At 47.0% G+C, this 19,929-nt stretch overlaps 1 protein-coding gene across 4 annotated transcripts in view; it reads right to left on the reverse strand.

Moving 5' to 3' along the window:
• Positions 1–19,929, reverse strand: part of LOC144933597 (kinesin light chain 1-like) — a 52,977-nt gene that overhangs the window by 23,068 nt on the left and 9,980 nt on the right. For all 4 annotated transcript variants that reach the window (XM_078858569.1, XM_078858568.1, XM_078858571.1 and 1 more), the window contains 7 exons: positions 6,419–6,618; positions 4,361–4,480; positions 3,706–3,936; positions 3,035–3,113; positions 2,266–2,500; positions 1,774–1,861; positions 1,400–1,501 (listed from right to left, as the gene is read on the reverse strand). In XM_078858569.1, coding sequence (XP_078714695.1) covers positions 1,400–1,501; positions 1,774–1,861; positions 2,266–2,500; positions 3,035–3,113; positions 3,706–3,936; positions 4,361–4,480; positions 6,419–6,565 — 1,002 coding nt within the window. In that variant the 5' untranslated portion in view covers positions 6,566–6,618. The remainder of the gene's footprint in view (positions 1–1,399; positions 1,502–1,773; positions 1,862–2,265; positions 2,501–3,034; positions 3,114–3,705; positions 3,937–4,360; positions 4,481–6,418; positions 6,619–19,929) is intronic.

Genomic DNA, 19,929 nt, shown 5'->3' on the forward strand with positions numbered 1-19,929 from the left:
CGCAAGACACCACGCCTCAAGAAAATGAAACACGGCTCATATGAAATGGACGGCACAAGGTGTGGGAGGTAAACGGGCACGGCAGGTGAGGCTCAGCCAAATAAAAACCCCGAGCCGTTTCACAGACAGCACGACACAAAAAAACAAACATAACCCATTTCCCAACTTCTGTCGCACACCCGTGGCGCTAAATCATCTCATGAACCCAACCCTCATCTTTTATCTGCGACGCACAAAACGCCCAGAGGCGAACACGTCGTCGGCACGGGCTAACAACGACGGCACGGTGATAATGTCTTTGTCGGGGATCTGGCACCGTCACCGAGATGAGAGGCGCTGTCCCCGCTGTCTGCGCGGGCGAGCCGCCGGCACCGCCGGTCCCGCCGACGTACGGAAAGGGGTCCCCCCCCCCCATGGGCGTCCCGAAGGCAGGACCAGCCAAGTCAAGTCAGCGAGCGAACTGCAGTCCTACTGCCCCACGCCATTCCCAGCGCCGGACGCCGGATACAGCCAGAGCAGCCTCTGCTGCCTTGCTCGATTTACTCAGCGCATGTTTTTTTACAATTGTTCCATGAATAACGTGCAAAAAAAGATCGTGACTCGTCGCAGCTCATACCGAACCAGTTTTGTGAGTGCATGTCAAAATGAGAAGGGTTAATGAATTTTTACAGCATGCCTGCGGCATAGACAGTGCGCGACCGCGCCCACCAAACTCGAAATTGCTCTCATGCGCCAACCCTTCACTGTCGATAATAATGCTTCTTGATGCACGAACGAAAGTGTTGCTCTCCTGTCCGAGTATCCGAAAAGATACACGGGTGTTTTAAATCCGAAAATATGACTGACGCCGAGAGATGAATGAGAACTTTGTGACACTTGCACAGTCCGAAAGTTGTACAAACAAGACCGATTACTGCCAACACAAAACCGTATTGTACATACTGCACCCAGCAAACAAGCAAGCCACTGTCAAAAACAAGCACGCTACTCTGCTCAGCACGAAACGCCGAGCAAAGTGGATATCCACGCAAAGTTCGTTCAACCCCTCAAGGGCCAGCACTGTGAACCCAAATCTCTTGGCTTCACAAAATACTTGTTTGCCAGAGGTGGGGAAGCGTACACTATCCCATCTGTAGCTCAATACCATCGCCCACTCTTAAATCTTACGCAATCACCCGCCAATCTCACATCACACTCAGCAGCAACCAATCAGCCGTCCTGATAAATACTCCTCCTTTTGCGATCGCTCCTCCTTCCACTACAACGCACAACACAACAATTATTCCCATTTGGCAGATTAGCCAATACAGTACCCACAATGCCGGGCTGTGTCAGCGAGGCCCTGGGTTGGGCCTCGCTGACAGGCGCGGCTCAAACCGCGCCAGAGCCCAGATCTCACCTTCTCCCGAATCTCCAGGGCCCGCTTGCAGAGCGGCTCCGCCTCCTTGTACTTGCCCCGCTTGCCGTACAGCACCGCCAGGTTGTTGAGTGTGGCGGCCACCTGGGTCAAAGGTCGCGCGATGACAGAGCAGTGCACAGATATGCATACTCGCCAAAGGCGGCATGGTATTAGATGCTTATTAGATGTGTAGTGCCCGAATTCAGTAACTTTTTCTGAAAAGTCACTATGACATTACCGATCCATACAATGATGCTCACTGGACGAGACTGGCAATGTAAGGGTGAAAGGCAGCCAAAGGAGGCCTTCATTCAGAAGTGGATAAACAATGGCTCATGATGATGATGGGTGAAATTAAGATGCTTTGGTCCTACCGCCGGGTGGTCCTTGCCCAAGGTCTTCTCTCGGATGGCCAGAGCATCGTTCAGAAGGCTCGCTGCCTCTTTGTATTTATTTTGATCCCTGCAAAGGACATGGGTGACGCACTATTGGAAGAACACGGAGAATTGTTTACTTTGTATGAGCATAGGAAAACGACAAAGATCCCCTATTCAGATGTGGTGGTTATGTGGATAGGTGTATGATTGAGTGAAAGATGTAAGTGAGAGGTGATTAATCGAGTGAGTGATTGAGTCAACATGCAAGTTAGTGGCTGAGTGAGAGAGAAAGTGAGTGCATAAGTGTGCAATTGAGTGAGTGAGTGAGCAAATGATTGAGCAAGTAAGCGAGAGGGTTCCTGAATGAGTGAGCGACTGAGCAAGTGCACGACTAAGTGAGTGAGTGCATAACCGGATGAATAAAAAAAGTGAACACGTGAACAAGCGATTGAGTGAGTGAACGAGCGAGCAAGCCGTCGCGCGCGTCACCTGTAGACGAGAGCGAGGATGTTGAGCATGGTGGCCACGTCCGGGTGGTCGTGGCCGCTCGTTTTCTCCAGGTCCTCGAGGGCCTGCTTGCAGAGCGGCACGGCCACCTCGTAGCGGCCCTGCGACGCGTACTGGATCACCAGGTTGTGCAGCGTGCGCAGCCGCGCCGGGATCTCGTAGCCGCCCTGCTGCGCTGCCGCCGCCGCACTGTTCACGGCGTTGTGGCTGGGCTGGCCTGCGCAGCCATGCCCGCAAGGAGGTAGGTATCAGCAAGAAGACGTGGTGGGTTGAGCAGAGTACGGACAGATGCTGATAACGCGCAACTCTGATGGCGATGATTGTGATGGTAACAGAGATGGCAATGAGAATGATGATGGTGGTTATGATGATAATTATTGTTGTTAGGTATCGTGAAACCTATGAGGATGGTGATAATAAAGATGACAATCAGGATGATGATAATTACAGTGATGATTACGATGATTGCTAGCAATGAAGGAAATGGTGATGACGACGAAGATAATGATGAAAGTAAAGACAATAATGATGATAAACATGACAGCAATGACAACAGTGATAATTATAATAACTATGCTGATGACAATGGCAATAATGATGATGATAAGAATGACGATAGCGATGACAAAGATAAAAAGAGCAATGACAATGATCATTACGATGACAATGACTACACTGATAACAGTAACAATATCGGCAATGTTGATAATGATTTTAATGAAGATGATGGCATTGGTGACGAGGTTTGTACCTTGCTCTTGTTCATCCTCCTCGTTGGGGAACAAGTCATCCAGAGGCTCCTTGCAGGTCTCCGACACTTTCTCCTCTTGCTGTGAAAACCAAACAGCAAACGTCAACAAGTTGTGTATGCACAAGCTCGTGCAGCGTTTCAGCGCAAAATCAACAAGGCCAAAAATACCAATCGCTCTCTGAACCGCATTGCAGTCTCTCACAGTAAAAAGTTCAAGGAACATCATTTAAAGAAACATTTGGTGCAACAAGAACGCACAGAGCCGATTCCACTATTTTTTTTTATCGATTACAGGTACAGTCATTAAACTATTTCTGTGGCGCAGCGATTGGCACACTGATCTGCGTTCGATTCACATCCTCGGCTAACCTCAGTGGCGAACGCCGCCAGAACTGGTCCTGGGCTCTCTCCTAGGCCAACTCAGATAACCGCGAGGCCACTTCTCCCCGACACTCATGCACATGCATCAACATACATACAAGAAAATACACAATCACCCAGGCCCGGCGCCACTATATATCCACATATCCTGCGAGCGCGAGGACATTCCAACTTTCAGGATTATTTTGTTTCACCAGCACCAAGTGAAAGAGCGCGGGGGAGAAGAGGTGGTGGGAGGAGAGGAGGGGCAGAGGAAAATTAAGGGGGCAGATGAATCTGCATAGACCCACCGAGGGCGAGATGTCGTCGTCGTATTTCTTCATCTGGTTCATGAACTCCAGGTGCTTCTTCTCCTCCTCGAGCTGCGCCACGGCCTGCTCGCTGCGCTGCAGCTTCTGCTGCGTGTTGGCCAGCTCGTCGCGCAGCCACTGGTTCTCCTGGCACAGGCGCCGCACCTGCGCCCGCAGCTTCTGCTTCTCCGACTCCACTGCGTTCAGGTGGCTCGTCAGCGCCACCATCACCTTGGCGGTGGGGGGTTGTGGAAGAGGGGACCGTGAGTGTGGATGGGCCCTGATCGACAGGGAAGAGTGAGGCTGACAGGGAGGCGAGGGGGCTGACAGAGAAGATTAATTGCGCCCATAGGATGGGCTGTCCTCTCGTCCACATAAGATAGTTTCATTGGACTATTTCTGAGTAAATTTGCTGACATAGCACTTACTTTTTGTCATGCAAAGGCAAATAATGGCTCATTTTAACAAGCAGAAGCAAGCAACATATATAGTATGTATGATGAGATCAGTGGGGGGTTAATCACCCATTTTGCCCAAGAGGAGAAGCAATCAGATTTGTCCAGATTTGGCCTTTTTTTTTACGACTGAAAAACATTGTGCCGCAACCCCTTCCGCCGACGATTATGACCAGACCCTCGCCCATCCAAGCACTCACCTGCGCTTCTCCGAGCCCCAGGCGAATCATCTCGACGGACTTGCAGAGGATGTTGGCCTTTTCCTGCACGAGGGCGCTCTCCGAGCCCTCCTTAAGGCATCCCAGCGTGTCACCGAGGCTCTGCGGGGGTGCAAAGCGACACTCAGCAGTGGTCGCGCCAAGGGGAATCGTGGCTGCTTTACCATCTCAGCTGGCTCCATAAAATGTAATCTCACGGAGAGAATCACTCGCAACTGGTGACAATAAGTGTGAATTTATTCTATAAGAAGAACAATTCTTCCGGTTGCTCCATAAATTTAACAATGGAGGTGTGAAATCCTATAATATGCAGTTTATGCAAATAAGATTTCATACAAACATTTTACCTTTAACACGATAATTTAGCTAATTCGAACCAGCGCTGCTTGTCCCCTTTAACGTTTACAATAATCCGGTGCATGCAGGGACAGGGAAAGCTCCCGATGGAGCAGGGGGAGGGGGAGGGGTGAGGGGGCGAGGTGACAAGATAGAGGGCATCTGTGAAAAAGAGCTTTATAGCCCATCTGATTCCTCCAGGATATATAAACATTCTGATAAAGATTCTGATAGCCATGGGCCCTGGTAATAATTTATAACCATTGAATCTCACCGGCTTACCGTTAGTATTTTATAAGATAATAACGTGGGTGTCATTCAACCTGCGCGGTTGAATTCAAATTGAATGATTGCATCTTGCAGACATGACTGCAAATCAAGGCAGAATTTTTTTTTGGTCTTCGCTTAGACGGCTCATAAAAGCTGTGTTACAGCAATGAGCCAACATCCCTGAAAGCCTGGGATTTTATAACAGTAGCCACCCATGATTTAACATTGATTTTTCTTTTTTACTTTTATTCAGCTAAGCCCAGTTTATGGGCAAAACATATAAATATGCTGGATGACTGACACACAACACACCAACTGGTGTTGGGTGTGAAATCAATCCCTGTTCTTTATCTCCATGTAAAAAGAATACATCTTTACCTCTACAGGCCCATTGGCCTTCTAGATATATTAACCAGCAGTGTTTCTTCAAGCAAGCAAAATGTGCAATGGTGTTCACATTTTGGGTCTCATCAGCAGCCAAGCATTCAAAACAAATCATGCTGGTTTAATTAATCCTGACTGTGCTCATGGTTAATATATGTTTAGAAGGACAATAGGTCTTCCAGACTGTAGAGATACAGAACAAAGCCCCATTTATTTATTTAGTGATGCATAATGCTCCAGGACAGCGCGTTGAGTGTTTTTATACAATCATTCAAATTACTTCAGGAGCATTATTTTGACTTAATTTTCCAGGGCCTAACATTCTCTGATGCCTGTGTGGATGGCACAAGGACGATCTTTTACCTAACATGACTTTGGTGACAGCAAAACTGGTATAAATCAGATGAAGTGTCATAATAATACAAATAAAAAAAAACGTTCAACGGAGGTGTGCTCTTATTTTAGATATAAATACCTATCCACCATGCCAGGGCCAGTGGCACTAAAAACCTTCGGTTCTGATCGGGGTTGCGGCCAGCCGTGATTAAACCGGCTTCTCGAGCGGATGGTCTGGGCCTGATCAGCAGTGACTTGGCGACGACATCTGGACTGCCCGCCTCATCACGCTGGCCGTGGCTTGTTAGGGAGTTTCCCACATTTGGGAGTAAAATGTGGAGGCGGCCGCAAATTGTAAAGGGGCCCCCCCGAGTAATTGACCACAAAACAAATAGTAAATTATTTTAAAAGGAAGTTATTACCTCAGTAGGCTTTGCCTGGTAGGATGGGGATGGTTTAGTTTTATTTGTAGGTTTTTGGGCGATTTTTTTACCTTTCTTGTACTTTGCACGACTATCGTGTTTTTGTATTGTTTGTTCTTGTAACGTTCTTAACCGCCCTACTGGACATGTGTGAAAAAAAGAGCTTCATACCCCCATCGGATTCTGTCAGTCAAATAAATATTCTGATGAGTCAATTCATCGACAGTGGGGCCTCTATAAATAAGATCACCCCGTACGACTGAGTGGGAGTTCAAGCGCGAGCGGCAACAACCTGCAGGTAGGAGTCGTGCTCGTGCTTGAGAGCCTCGAGGCCCTGGATGACCGTCTTGGTGCCGGAGATGATCTCCTCCTGTGAGAGGCGCTCCACCTTGCCATCCTTGCCCTCCTTGCCCTCCTTGGGGGACAGCAGCGTGGACATGGTGGTGGCCCCCCCAACCCACCGGCCGGCCTGCCCGCGTCACAAGTCACGGCCTGCGCAGGTATGGACACACGTGCACAAAAGATAAAGACAAGAATCTTGCCACCCTCCCGCATTGTAGAAGCGTGGAATTTCCACAACTACATCAGTGGTGTAAACAAGAGGAGAGCACAACCACTTCACCGTGACAAAGTGGAAACCACTTTTGTCTATTTCCCTTGTGAATCTATCTATAATTGGCAGCCCCTGGTTTCAAAGTCGTCATTCTACAATGACAACGGAAGAACCAAACTAGGTCATCTGTAAAAACAGGATAAACAAAAACACGGTTCAAAGACTGGCAGAAGGACAATTACGCAGTGCACATTTTAAACCGATTACTGGTTTCACTTCGTAAAGCGCCCTTTACGTGGCTTAAAACCACACGTGGCAATGGAGCGCGAGCAGCTAAAGCAACTGGTCGGCTGAGCAGGATCGTAACAAACAGCTGTGGCGAAAAGTGGCTAGTTATTTATTTATTTCGTATCTGCAGCTGCACTCTTATTTTTTTTATCATTTCATTTATTCCAGTTGTTCTATCAGCATCGTAGGGAAAAAAGGGCCCAATGGAGCGGATATTACAGAACTGTTTCTGAGATCCCTCCAAGTGACCCTTGCTATCCACACACTAGGAAATTCACTTTTCCTGCGACAGAGAAAAGTTTGTCGCATGGCAACCAAACCGATATTTTGCATTTCTTAGAGCTGGTATTTATGCAAATTAAGTGGGAAAAATCTAATACATTTAATCTGCTGGGTTTCATGTAGTCATTAGTTAATGGGACGAAACCATCCACTCTTCACAATTAAGATACGAGTTAAATCACGGGTGGCTGAATGCGAGATCCGAACCCAACATCTCAGCAGCGACAGGCTCAGTGTGTCTCTGTGACCCCTGAGACCCCAGTCACATCGTGGCAGTGCTTTCTTATAGAACGTAAACAAGCTGTAAACAGGCCCCCCCCCCTACCACACACCGGCGCATGGAGTAGCAATAAAACCTCCATCATCCCAACCACCGTGGAGAGGCGGCCTTGCTCCTGGTCATTCCAGGCACGGCAGAGTCATAAAACAAACAACAGCGCACGCTCGCCGCACCGGACGGAGGCGCCGAGGAATCGCTCGACAGCCACAATTATGCATCTGCGTTTAGGGTGACGAGAGAGAGCGCGCCAGCCACAAAACAGACAAACGCCTACAATAACCTTCAGACGGATGCGGGCGAATTTAGTTTATTTCTTCAGTAACGCAAAACAGCACGCGGACAATATATATGAGTGAGATTGATGCGAGGAGTTTTAAATGGAGCAATACGAAAGGGGAAGTAAAATTAATGGGTCTGCCTGCGTGGCCCATGTCAGGTGTGGTAGATGCACCGCGTGTGCATGCGAGTGTCGATCTCCGCAGCACAGACTCAGATGCTGTGCCAAGGCTCTGTTGAAGCACACGAGCACCAGCCTAAAACTAGCCTGGACTGATTAGTACACATTACTAATCAGATTGCTAGGCACAAATTAACATCGATTCTCGAAGCTTGCACTACTTGCATACCGATGTGTTGTAATTAATAAATGTTGCATATCGTGGGTTCACGTCACCCATGCAGCCACGTGTGCAAAGAAGGAGAGATTCTTCAATCGTTTTCATTTAATCGCCGGGGGAGAGTGAATCACTGTGGTCCTTTCCCACCAGCCTACACAACCAGGTGAATTGTCATGACTCTGGGTCACAATTCTTTGAAAACCTTGGATTGCGAGTAACTTGGTCTGCGAGTGTTTTGCAAGACGAGCTAAAATTTTAAATAAATATAAATTTGATAAACGAGCGAGGTCTTGCAATACGAGTAGTACGTATACACTTTGTCTGCCGAACGCCACGTGATCACAACTGATATACAAGTGCTTTGATATACGAGTGCTTTGGATTACAAACACGTTTCCGGAACGAATTATGCTCGCAATCCAAGGTTTTACTGTATATTTTTTTCATAATTCGATGAATCTATATATATATAGTTGTAAGTCCACTTTCAATTGTAAATAAATGAAATGTATTATACCGGTATTTTTTTTTTGACCATTGTTCACGATGCTGGCCAGTGCAGCAGATTGGTGAAGAAGGGATCAGTGGTCACTCACCAACGGTGTTAGCCATCGCCAGGAATCGAACTGAGGTTGCTGACTTCATAGCACAATGCGCTCACCACTCTGACACACCGCACCCTCCAAACTGTAGCCAGAACAGCAGGACCATGCTCACTGCTGCATTCATAATCTATGGAGATTAAAGTATGGGCGTTTTAGTGAGAGAGCGCTTATGATGACATGTGACAAATAATGACACTGGCTTTGGAACACACAAAATAACACCATCCATATGCACACACCACACATGGCGTAATGCACATTTCTACACGTGTCAAAAATAACATGGTGCACTATAATTTTTATATTCTACAACCGTGCCGATTTGTGGTGTTGATGGCATGTGACAAATAGTGAAACTGGATTTTTAATCACATGCACATCCTCTCGCCACACTCGTACACACACAGCTAAAAGATTGCACGTATACCCATACAACAGACTGCCGGAAGGAGTGCTGTTAGCGAGCACCTATTAAGACTGACATGACTCACACAAGTTCACACAAAATCAAGGTACTAGTTAACATTACACTTTCTAATGATGTTAACGACAGGTAAGCAAAGCTTGAACATCAGCATCAGTGTAGATCGTGCAACCACCACTGCTGCAACATTACATACACACACAAGCAAGTGCTCCGATCCCTTACAAGAATGAGTCGTGGGCTCAGCGAGGCATTCCGAACTAAATACGTTTGTTGGGCATGTATCAATTTCATTGATCATTTTCTTGCTGTGGATTTCACACCTGATGATGATTGCTTGAGTTGCAGTCGAAACGTCGTGAGAATTTTTATTTTTTATATTTTTATTATTTTATTATTTCCCTTCTACGTGACTTTACCGAAAGAACCAAGAAAATGAATCCCTGCAGTCACGAAAGCTTTAAATAAAAATGTATAAATGTATTGATTAAAATCAAAACTTACGCTAATGACACGTGCATGGACATGTGCACGAGAGAATCGGCTATTTACAACAAATTGCATGTGAAGAATAATACGCAATTGACACATTCAGGCCACTAATGGAGCCATGAATGTGACAATGCGATTGCACTTAGCTGCCACATTCACTTTTATTCATAAAACACAAATACAAACACAGACATACACTCTACACTATGAATGTAATCAACGATTCATATCGATGTTTAAGAGTCACAGTGCACGCATAACATGGCGTGCGTAGCATTCGATGTTTTTAGAGTTACGCGGATAATGTACAAATGACTAACCAATGTTCCACTGAAGAGCTAACGAGCACGAAATACTTTACAATAGCTATCGAAAAATAATGAGAAATACAAATAGCACGGTAAGGGGCCGTCCATAAATGACGTCACGCACCTGGGGGGGGGTGGGGTCAGACATTTGTGACGATGTGCGACGACGAGGGGGGGGGGGTTTGAGAAATGTGACGTCACATAAAAATGCGCAACTTTAAATAAATACTAGCATAAGTACCCGGCGTTGCCCGGGTGAAAAACATATTTCTTAATAACCTTACATATATACACAGATGGGCTGCTACCCCTGCCCCCCCCCAGCCACGATCTCCTGGGCCGCTGTGCAGTAATATGTACGGCCTATAGTGTGGTGGGGTGTCGAGGCCTAGTACCGTGCAGAGCCTCCGGCCTTGCCTAGATTGCCCACCCGGCTGAGGCTGGGTACAGGGGCCGTTACCCCCCCCCCCCCCGCGCTACAATAATACTGTCTAATCGCTATAATTTTATAATCTACCGACCCTATAATAGTAATTGCACACATTGTGGTGGGGGGGGAGTGAAGAGGACGTGAAACTTTGATGAATTTACCTCAGAGTCGCGTGGTGGGTGTCGAGGCCTAGTACCGTGCAGAGCCTCCGGCCTCGCCTAGATTGCCCATTCGGCTGAGGCTGGGTACCGGGGCCGTTCCCCCCCCCCCCCCCCCCGCGCTACAATAATACTGTGTAATCGCTATAATTTTATTATCTACCGACCCTATAATAGTAATTGCACACATTGTGGTGGGGGGGGGAGTGAAGAGGACGTGAAACTTTGATGAATTTACCTCAGAGTCGCGTGGTGGGTGTCGAGGCCTAGTACCGTGCAGAGCCTCCGGCCTCGCCTAAATTGCCCACCCGGCTGAGGCTGGGTACGGGTGCCGTTCCCCCCCCCCCCCCCGCGCTACAATAATACTGTGTAATCGCTATAATTTTATTATCTACCGACCCTATAATAGTAATTGCACACATTGGGGTGGGAGGGGAGTGAAGAGGACGTGAAACTTTGATGAATTTACCTCAGAGTCGCGTGTTAATGTGTGCGCATATTTTTAACGGGAATTAAAAATGGCGTCCACCCCGCAGCGAATGCGTCGCTACCCGTTGCTAGGGGCAACCGCCGTCCAATGAAACTGCGTATGGTCCGGTGACACACAGACACACACACAGACAGACAGATTTGCGATTTTATATATATAGATAGAAAACACGTTCTACTTAATTAAATAGACTTTTAAATAAATGTTTTCTCCTACAACATCAGAGTGCAGCGCCACATTAAATACACACTACAATGACAATAGTTTAAAGCGATTTGAAGCATGTTTTATATTTTTTGGGAGGGGGGGCAGAGGTTTGTGACGTCATCTTTGAGGGGGGGGGGTCTAACTTTTCGTGACGTCATGTGACGAATGGGGGGGGGGGTCAAAAATCGTCCAACGTCATTTATGGACGGCCCCTAATAAGCGGTCGAAAAATAACTGATCCTTGAATCGATCTCCAATCATCGGGGGCTTATGAATGAATTACCACACGCCTATTAACGCATGGCAGGATCAACTGTGCTAGCGTCGTCTTGTTGCACTCAGCCATTACCATGTAGGGGGACAGTGGCATTTGGCTCATACGCACACATGCACACAATCATCCATCTCAAAAGGGACTTCGTGAATAATGTCCAATATATATGCAGCATGGTGGTGGTGGGGGGGGGGGGATTTTACAGCAAGACATTTCGAGGATCAGCTGTTACACTTCGCGAGCCTCCAGCCAACGATGCAGACATAAATCCACTAAACTGTTCCGCAGCGAGTGGCGAGCAGACAAAAAGTCAAGTCTCCTTCTGGAGCGAGTTGATCGCAGCCTATTTGCGCACAGCGACCCGCTGCACGCACGGCGGGCACCCGCCTTTAAATGGTTGTCCTTTATTTAACCAGACGAGGGCCAAATAGAATTTGGTGTGTGTGTGCTTTTATTGTTAAGGGAGAGCTGTTTGACTGTAGCTGCTGAAGTGTTAGGCATGGGTTCGGGGGGTATAACCATGCACAGATTCGACAATATTCATTCTCGAGCCGACTATTCAATCATCGAATCCCATTTGTGAGAATCGATGTTTTGATTTGATTTGCTTGTATTGGGTTCACGGGAGCCCTGCGGCCACTAGAGGCCGCAATGTTTAATTACAATGTAAAAAAAAAACACGAGCTCTTCTTGAAATGGATCGTGACCGTGATTTGCAAAGTCATGGGGAGCAGGGGGTGGTTAACCGTTGCACGTCTGCTAGTATAGATGTGAGATTCTAATAGTTAATTATTTTACAACTGCATGTGTGAGATTTGTCAAAATTTGGACTTATTCCATAAACACCACAACAAAAGCAGCCCCCCTCTATGAAATGAGAAAACACAAAAAAACGCAGGCTGTGTGCACCAAATATGCGCAAGTATGGTAAGGTCATCTTTGCATGCAAAGTACCCTGGGATTCCTGATCTTTTTTTCTGTTTAAGGCACATTTTTTTGCAAATGTATTATAATGAGCTGCTTCCTGAAATCAAGGGATATTGTATCCAGTGCGTTAAAAAAACACAAACTGCTCTACACCATGAAGCATGGTGTGTATACACAAGTACCTTGAATACAGCCGCAAGGGCAGGCAGTGTAAACAGTTTAATGTCTTCACAATAATCACATTTATTTACTATCCTTTGTCATGAAAGCCTCCGCAGGCAAGTGGTGGTCACTGGGCTTGAATGAACATACTTCACCCCGCTGATTAGTATGGGTTGGCGAAGGGGGCGGGGGTGGTGGCAGAACTGGTTCAGATGTCACTCGCCACCAATGGGGCGGTGACACGGCACAGCAGCAGCGCGTTCACTCGCTCGTTGCAGAGGTCTACGGTTCCAATCAAGAGGCTGCCCTGATTATTACTGCGGGTGTAACAACCGTAATAATGCTACTCGGCGCCATCTGCTTCCCAGTGGACGTTAAAGATCCCATGGCATCATTCTCAATAAGCAGGCCATTACGTGCTGGCATCAGAGTTCAAATTTACCAAATTCTAAAATAATCAGCAAATGGTTCAATTTGGATTATGCGCTAGAGAGCATTTCCCTCGGCTGGCAGACGTATGCCCCTCTTGTAAATTAAGACTCTCTCTCTCTCTTGAGTTCTCCCCCTGGTTAAATAAAATAAACTTGAACTTGATGATAGTTGTGGCCGAGAGTCAAATTCAAGTCACCGGGTTCAGATCACAGTGCACGAACCACTGCACCACCGCTCCCCCAGCTTAATGACTTATAAAGCATTAATGAGGCCTGTACTCTGTAGGCTGTAAACCTGCCTTCTTGAGATTATTACAACGGATATAATTCTCATCCCATGCTCCTCACTCCTCCGATTAATTAATTTTGATAATTACTAAAGGGATGAGTGAGCGTGCAATGTCGCCAGCTGCTGTCACGAAGTTGTTAACAGAAAGAGTTAACAGCCATGCAACTGTGAACGTGGGCGCTCTGTCCTGCTTCGTCGTCACAGATAATGATGGATTAAACTTAACTGATCTTTGCAATGGTTAACTCGGACTGGTATGATGTTTTTTTAATAATCCAAAAGTTGAGAGAATGAAAAACAGCGAACGCAACTGTCCTGGCACGAGCTGAGTAACGACTCTGTACGTATCCAGCACCTCTGTTGGACTTGCAGGCCTTTTCGGCTCTGCTGTAAAACAAATATCCCGTCACATTTTCTCCAGCTATACAGGAAAAGGACAGAACAAACGTTGCTTATAACAACGGTGCGCACTTGCGCCACAAGGAGGTCACGCGCGTGCGAGTTATTTCACGGAGGCACGCAGCTCAATTCCACAACGGCACCAAGCCAGATCGACCACGGCGATGCGGGCTGTAAAAATAAAATGACCATCCGTCGATTAATGATGCCGCTGTGCAGCGCAACCCACCGCTGAAGGCATATAGAGTTTTATTTAAATCTTATCTCCCATCACCAAGGCCGGCAGCGGCCTCCTATGCGGAATACAGATGCACGGCACCCACAAGCCACGCCAATTTGTGGGGGAAATTTTTGAGAGTGGAAGAGAATGGATTTAAAATTGTAGAAGCTGCATTAACGCAAACGAGGGAGGTTTTGTTGTTGCTATCTTCTTCGCCCTAATTTTTTCTAAGCCGGGACATCACATTTTTCAGATGCTTTGCATGCGCATGGGGAATGATGCAAATAACACAGCTAGAATATGTAAATGTTGGAGAAGTAATGGGAGGAGGGATGCGACTGTGTTTTCTGGGCCAGCCAGTGGGTCTTGGGACCCGGTATTAATATATCTCCGCTGCTGCGGTGCTCGTGCACAAGGCAATTAGAATATCGCGCTCACTCGAACTGGGGGGGGGGGGGGGTCTGTGTGCAACAGAAAAAAAAAATCCCATTTTGTCTTTTACCATAACCTCTTATTCGTCTACACTAATGGCAAAGATCACATGACTTATTAGATTAAAACCTGTATTACTGAGACCAACATCATTAAAACTGTAAATAGTGCCTGCCGTGCATTGGTTAAGCAACTCCTAATTATGACAAAAGCGACAGCGGTACGATTAATCTTGCAGTAAATAAGCAGAGCCCCGATTGTTTCATAATAAAGCTCTGTGGCTAGGTGGGTGGGTGAGGGGGTGGGTTGGTGGGTGAGTGGGTGGGTTAGTGAGTGGGTGGGTTGGTGGTTGGTGGGTGAGTGGTTGGTGGGTGAGTGGGTGGGTGAGTGGGTGGGTGGTTGGTGGGTGAGTGGTTGGTGGGTGAGTGGTTGGTGGGTGAGTGGATGAGTGGTTGGTGGGTGAGTGGTTGGTGGGTGAGTGGATGGGTGGGTGAGTGGATGGGTGGGTGGGTGAGTGAGTGGGTGGGTGGGTGGGTGAGAGGATGGGTGAGTGAGTGGGTGGATGGGTGAGTGAGTGGGTGGGTAGGTGGATGGGAGAGTGGGTGGGTAGGTGGATGGGTGAGTGGGTCGGTGGATGGGTGAGTGGGTGGGTGGATGGGTGAGTGGGTGGGTGGATGGGTGAGTGGGTGGGTGGATGGGTGAGTGGATGGGTGAGTGGGTGGGTGGATGGGTGAGTGGGTGGATGGCTGGCTGCGTGGCCATTTCAGTTGCTGGATTAGTTTGCTGGGTGCGTCGGTGAGTGGGTGAATATGAGTAGAAGAACAGAATGGGATGCATAAATAACAAGTCTATTAAAGTTATATCAGAGGCAGTTTCGTGACATCTTCTTACAGGTGCATTTTTCCTCCCGACGCAATCCATTGATGTCACACAGCACACTGCGGAAATGTCTTATTCTCGTGACAACATGACGCCGCTTTGTCGCGCAACTCTAACGTACTTGGGCAGAACGTGCAATTAAAACAGAACCCGCCATGACATCACGGTCACGCAGGGCCCGTCCCGACAGGCTCAGGCGACATCAAATCCCACTAATGCAAGGCAGCTCGTGCACCGCCGCCCCGTACAGTAGTTAATGCAATTACTTTCACATCCCCCCCCCCACCGGTTTGAGGGCGCTCATCATCTTACGACAGCGGAGGATCACCCACCACGGGGGTTCATTCGGCAGCGGAGGATGCGGCCCCATAACAACAGTGTCATTTGTTTAATCAGCAAGGCATCGTTAAGGATACTGCGACATCGGGAGGTTTGAGCAATTCCCTGAATGAGCGTTTGGCTTCGTGTGGAAGATAACCGAGCATCCAATGCGCACGTGGAGATGACATTTAAGGCTCCACGAAGACATATTCAAGAATACACTGCTAATGTATGCGTGTATGGTTTATACCGCCACCTCCTGGACACCTCGCAGTCCAATTCAACAACACTTGGTATTCTCAGGCAGTATCTCATCTTTCTCTCTTAAGCAGGCTCAACCTTGCTTGGCTGTTGAGGTCCGACAAGACCGGGCACATGCCGGGTGGTTTGGTCATAGACTAATGAGCACACACACACACCACCTGTTACCATCGCCACCACAGCCTCCTCTCACATGAAACAACAAGCGCATTCAAACACTCGCGTCAAAACATGAACGCAGGAAAAACAGAGCGGATGGAACTACAATGGCTTTTGGTTTTATTGTTGCAGGCCGCTTTGGAGTCAGATAGTAATGCTTTCATCGGTAAATAATTAAAGCTATCATTATTATTATGAATATCGTTTAAATAATGTACCTCTTTGATGGATCAGTCGCTGTTATATCTTCATGAGATGTATACGAGAACACATGCTGCAAGATAAAAGCATTGAAAAAATAAACTGTGCACTTTAGAGTAAAAAATTTGGTTTATTCTGAAAATATATTATTTTAGCTATCAGGCTAGCGCTGTTTGCTTGAGGCAATAAAAACACCCGTTCCTGCTATTTCTTATTATTATTTATAGGGGGAGTGATTTCGCAGTGGTTAGTGCACTGCATTATGAACTACCTGTGTTAAATTCCCAGTCACTCGCCATGGATTTTAACCATGGCGAGTGATATCCAAAGCAGTTCCTGGGCAACTTCCATTCACCAAACTAAAATTGACCAGGGTGAAGTATGGTCAAACAGCCCCCTTGACTGACAATGGCATGGAGAAGCCTTCATCCAGCAGTGGTTTGTCAAAGAGCTATAAATAATTATTGCTTCATAATAATTTGCTGGCGCAACAAACAAAAACGTATTGGAGCATTTAGGCAGATACTCCGTCTCGGATCTTGTCGGCCAGACGATGTTTCATTAAGTCGAGTCACAGTAAGTTGTTTTTTTATTAATCCCTAAACGAGAATTCCATCACTTGCAAGCGCGTACGCGAGTGCGCGTCGTAATTTAGGGCATGCAGTAAAGGCGTATATCGACACACCTACGGTGCATTTATATGCTGATGACTGACCGAGTTCACGCAAGGCAACTGTGGACACGGCCTAACTGTTACGATCTAGGACAATTTACAATGAGTTGAAGGTTCAATTTCCATCAAAACCACGGGGAAATTGAGCATTTGATTGATGTGTGTCTGCTGCTCGAGTCATTAACGCAAATTTGTCTTAAATTTTTTTAATGGGAACGTTCACAAAATAAGCCACGCATCTGCAAAAATTTTAAATGTTGACAAACGATCGCTGAAGAGAACAAAAAACAGCCTCTTCATGTTGTTATGTTTACAGTTTCATAAGCCGCAGATTTACAAATAAAACCATTTTGGTTTAAATGTTGAAAGCGTGAGCTTTTTAAATGAAAATGACGTTTAAAAATAAAACATCCCAATATTTTTGTATGTTCAATGTACAAATAGGACCCCATATACAAATGCTAAATTAAAGTAGGGATGGAGTTGCGGCATGGTGGTCAACGCACTACGCTATGAACCTGGCAACCCGAATTCCGATTCTTGGCCACGGCTAAAACATCAAGTGGCAAGTGATCATGCGAACACCCCCCATCCTGGGTATCTCCCTCCCCCAGACTTTCACCAACCCACACTGACCAGCGTGGTACAAATATGGTCAAACTACCCCCCCCCCCGCCCACCACTGCCATTACTGACACGGGATGGGGAGGTCTTCATCAGCCAGTGGAATGACCGAGGGATGAAAGACTATGCGTTTGTAAAGTGACCAACTGCACCGAGATATGGGAAGTGTGGCAGTGACTATTATAAAGGAGCAGCGATGTGCCCACATATGCTTATGAACGCGCCGTTGTTGTTCTCCGTTCAGCAATTCTGCACGAATAAACAGCCGTGCTGACGCTTGAATAAAGGCGACGGCGAATGATTTGCCTTACAGGTCACGGCATGGCAAAGCTTCAAACAGAACACGGACTAAATGTCCGCTGGTCAGTCCAAACGCTGCTTGTTCCCGTTTCAGGATACAATATGGGGGACCCGTTCACAGGCTGGTGAAACTTCCTGTTCGTCAGATTTTTTTGGTGAGAGCGTGCTTTGTCCCAGTGTCTTTTGCCGACGGCGGGGCAAATCACAAAAGCAATGCGTCTGGGACCGTTTTGGGAAAACAAGACTCTGCCCCTATTCTTTTATTACTATTATTAAAGGTGTGCCTATGACTAAAACGCCTGGAATGCGCTGGATCAAGTCAAATCTCAGAAGCTCAGTCGGCTGGAGCCTGGGTAGTGCTTGGATGGTGCGGTCACTATGCACGCCAGTTTGTTGTAGGCTGCCGCGGGGCAAAAGAGGGCGGAGGCACAGCAACACGCATTTTTGTACAGCGCTTACTAAGCTCCTTGCTTTCACTAACTCAGACCGACAAAGCATGGTGAAGTATGGTCAACTAACCCCCCCCCCCCCCACGACCTGCATTGCACAAGAAGGCTGCCAACTAGCAGTGGATTGACAAAAGGGATGTACATATATCCACATTTTTACTCCATAAATTGTTGCGATTGATGACTTGAGTCTATATTATATTTGTAAAGTTGTGGTGAATGTAGCGGCCGCTAGTGGCCGCAGGGTTGATGGAAAACTGCTCAATCCAACATACACGAATAGAAAAATATTGACCGTACTCGCACAATTAGATAGGTGCATTGCGAGCTCACAAATCTATATTAATTGATCAACCGTTACTCTTATTATAACTCGCACACACAAGCGACCAATATTAACATGATCTCATCATGCGGCGATTTTCTCCCTGCACCAAAATCAATCGGAGCCCGGGAGTTTCTGTGCTGGGATCCCCACACCCACACCTCAATCAGATTTACGACTTGCAAGCCACTTACTTACAGCATGTGCAGCATATCATCATTTGCCGAACAGTTTCACAGGCCCCCACATTGAAGTGCAAGCCGCAAGGAATAAAACACACGTGTGCGCAGCACGTGTGGAGAAGCAAAATGATCCCAAATGACACTGCCAGACTTCTCACCCGCATCCATAAATGAGACCACATCACATCAGGACTCTGATCCCTCCAGTAGTTACAAACGAAATCTTTGATCAATCACACTCACCGCATTCAAGTGCAACTCCCTTGTCATCATCCATGGTTCCGCCCTTGCCTACTTTGTCTCTCTCATCTAATTCTACTCCCCTCTACGCACTCTGTGCTACAGTGACCAAGGCTTTCTATCGAAGCCCCCAGGCAACCGTGGAGCAGTGGGAGGTCGCTCATTCTCCCCTGCTGCTCTCCATGTCTGAAACTTCCATCGCCCAGCCATCCGCAATGTTAAGTCCCCTGCCCATGTGTTCGAATACAAAATAAATATGCCTACAGCTTCTGTAGATCATCCTGAAACGCGCTTTTAGACATGATAAAAATATATAAATAAACGAGATGTATTGTAAGAATGGTCTTAATGCCTGAATACTTTCACAAAATCCTGATAGAATTTCTTTATTTTACCAAGCGAACGCACTTAAGAGTCATTGCCCTCCCTCCATCAATTCATCGATTTAAATATAATCCTATTCTCATGATATATGCATTAACTTACGCGTGTAAAAACAAACTCATTGCAATCATCAATTTATCCACGTGCACGCTGGAGTGAATTTCCTTATCTTTATCGTCTCGAACTGTGGCGACTGACCTCCCCCGTGTCCTCACTAGGCCTGAAGAGACGGCACACCTTCGACAGTACGATCGGGCAGACAGCGCCAGTCCTCAAACAACCTATTGCGCTGCAGCTTTTGTGTGCATGAGCACAATCAGCCTCTTGCACAGAGGTGCACAAGTGGTCGTTTAGGCTCGGTAAAGCGTAGAGCTACCGAGACGACGCGAGATTGTATCTTGTTGCAGGCAAAGCCCCGAATTGAAAAATGCAATTCTCAATTGTGGGGTTTCATTCTCAATTTAACTTCAATTGCACCATCGGCTTCACTTAATGAGATGGACATGTTTGCTCGGAGCTCTTGCGCAGGCACGAATC

This window comes from Lampetra fluviatilis, chromosome 7, assembly GCF_964198595.1.
Source record: "Lampetra fluviatilis chromosome 7, kcLamFluv1.1, whole genome shotgun sequence".
Classification (NCBI taxonomy): domain Eukaryota; kingdom Metazoa; phylum Chordata; class Hyperoartia; order Petromyzontiformes; family Petromyzontidae; genus Lampetra; species Lampetra fluviatilis.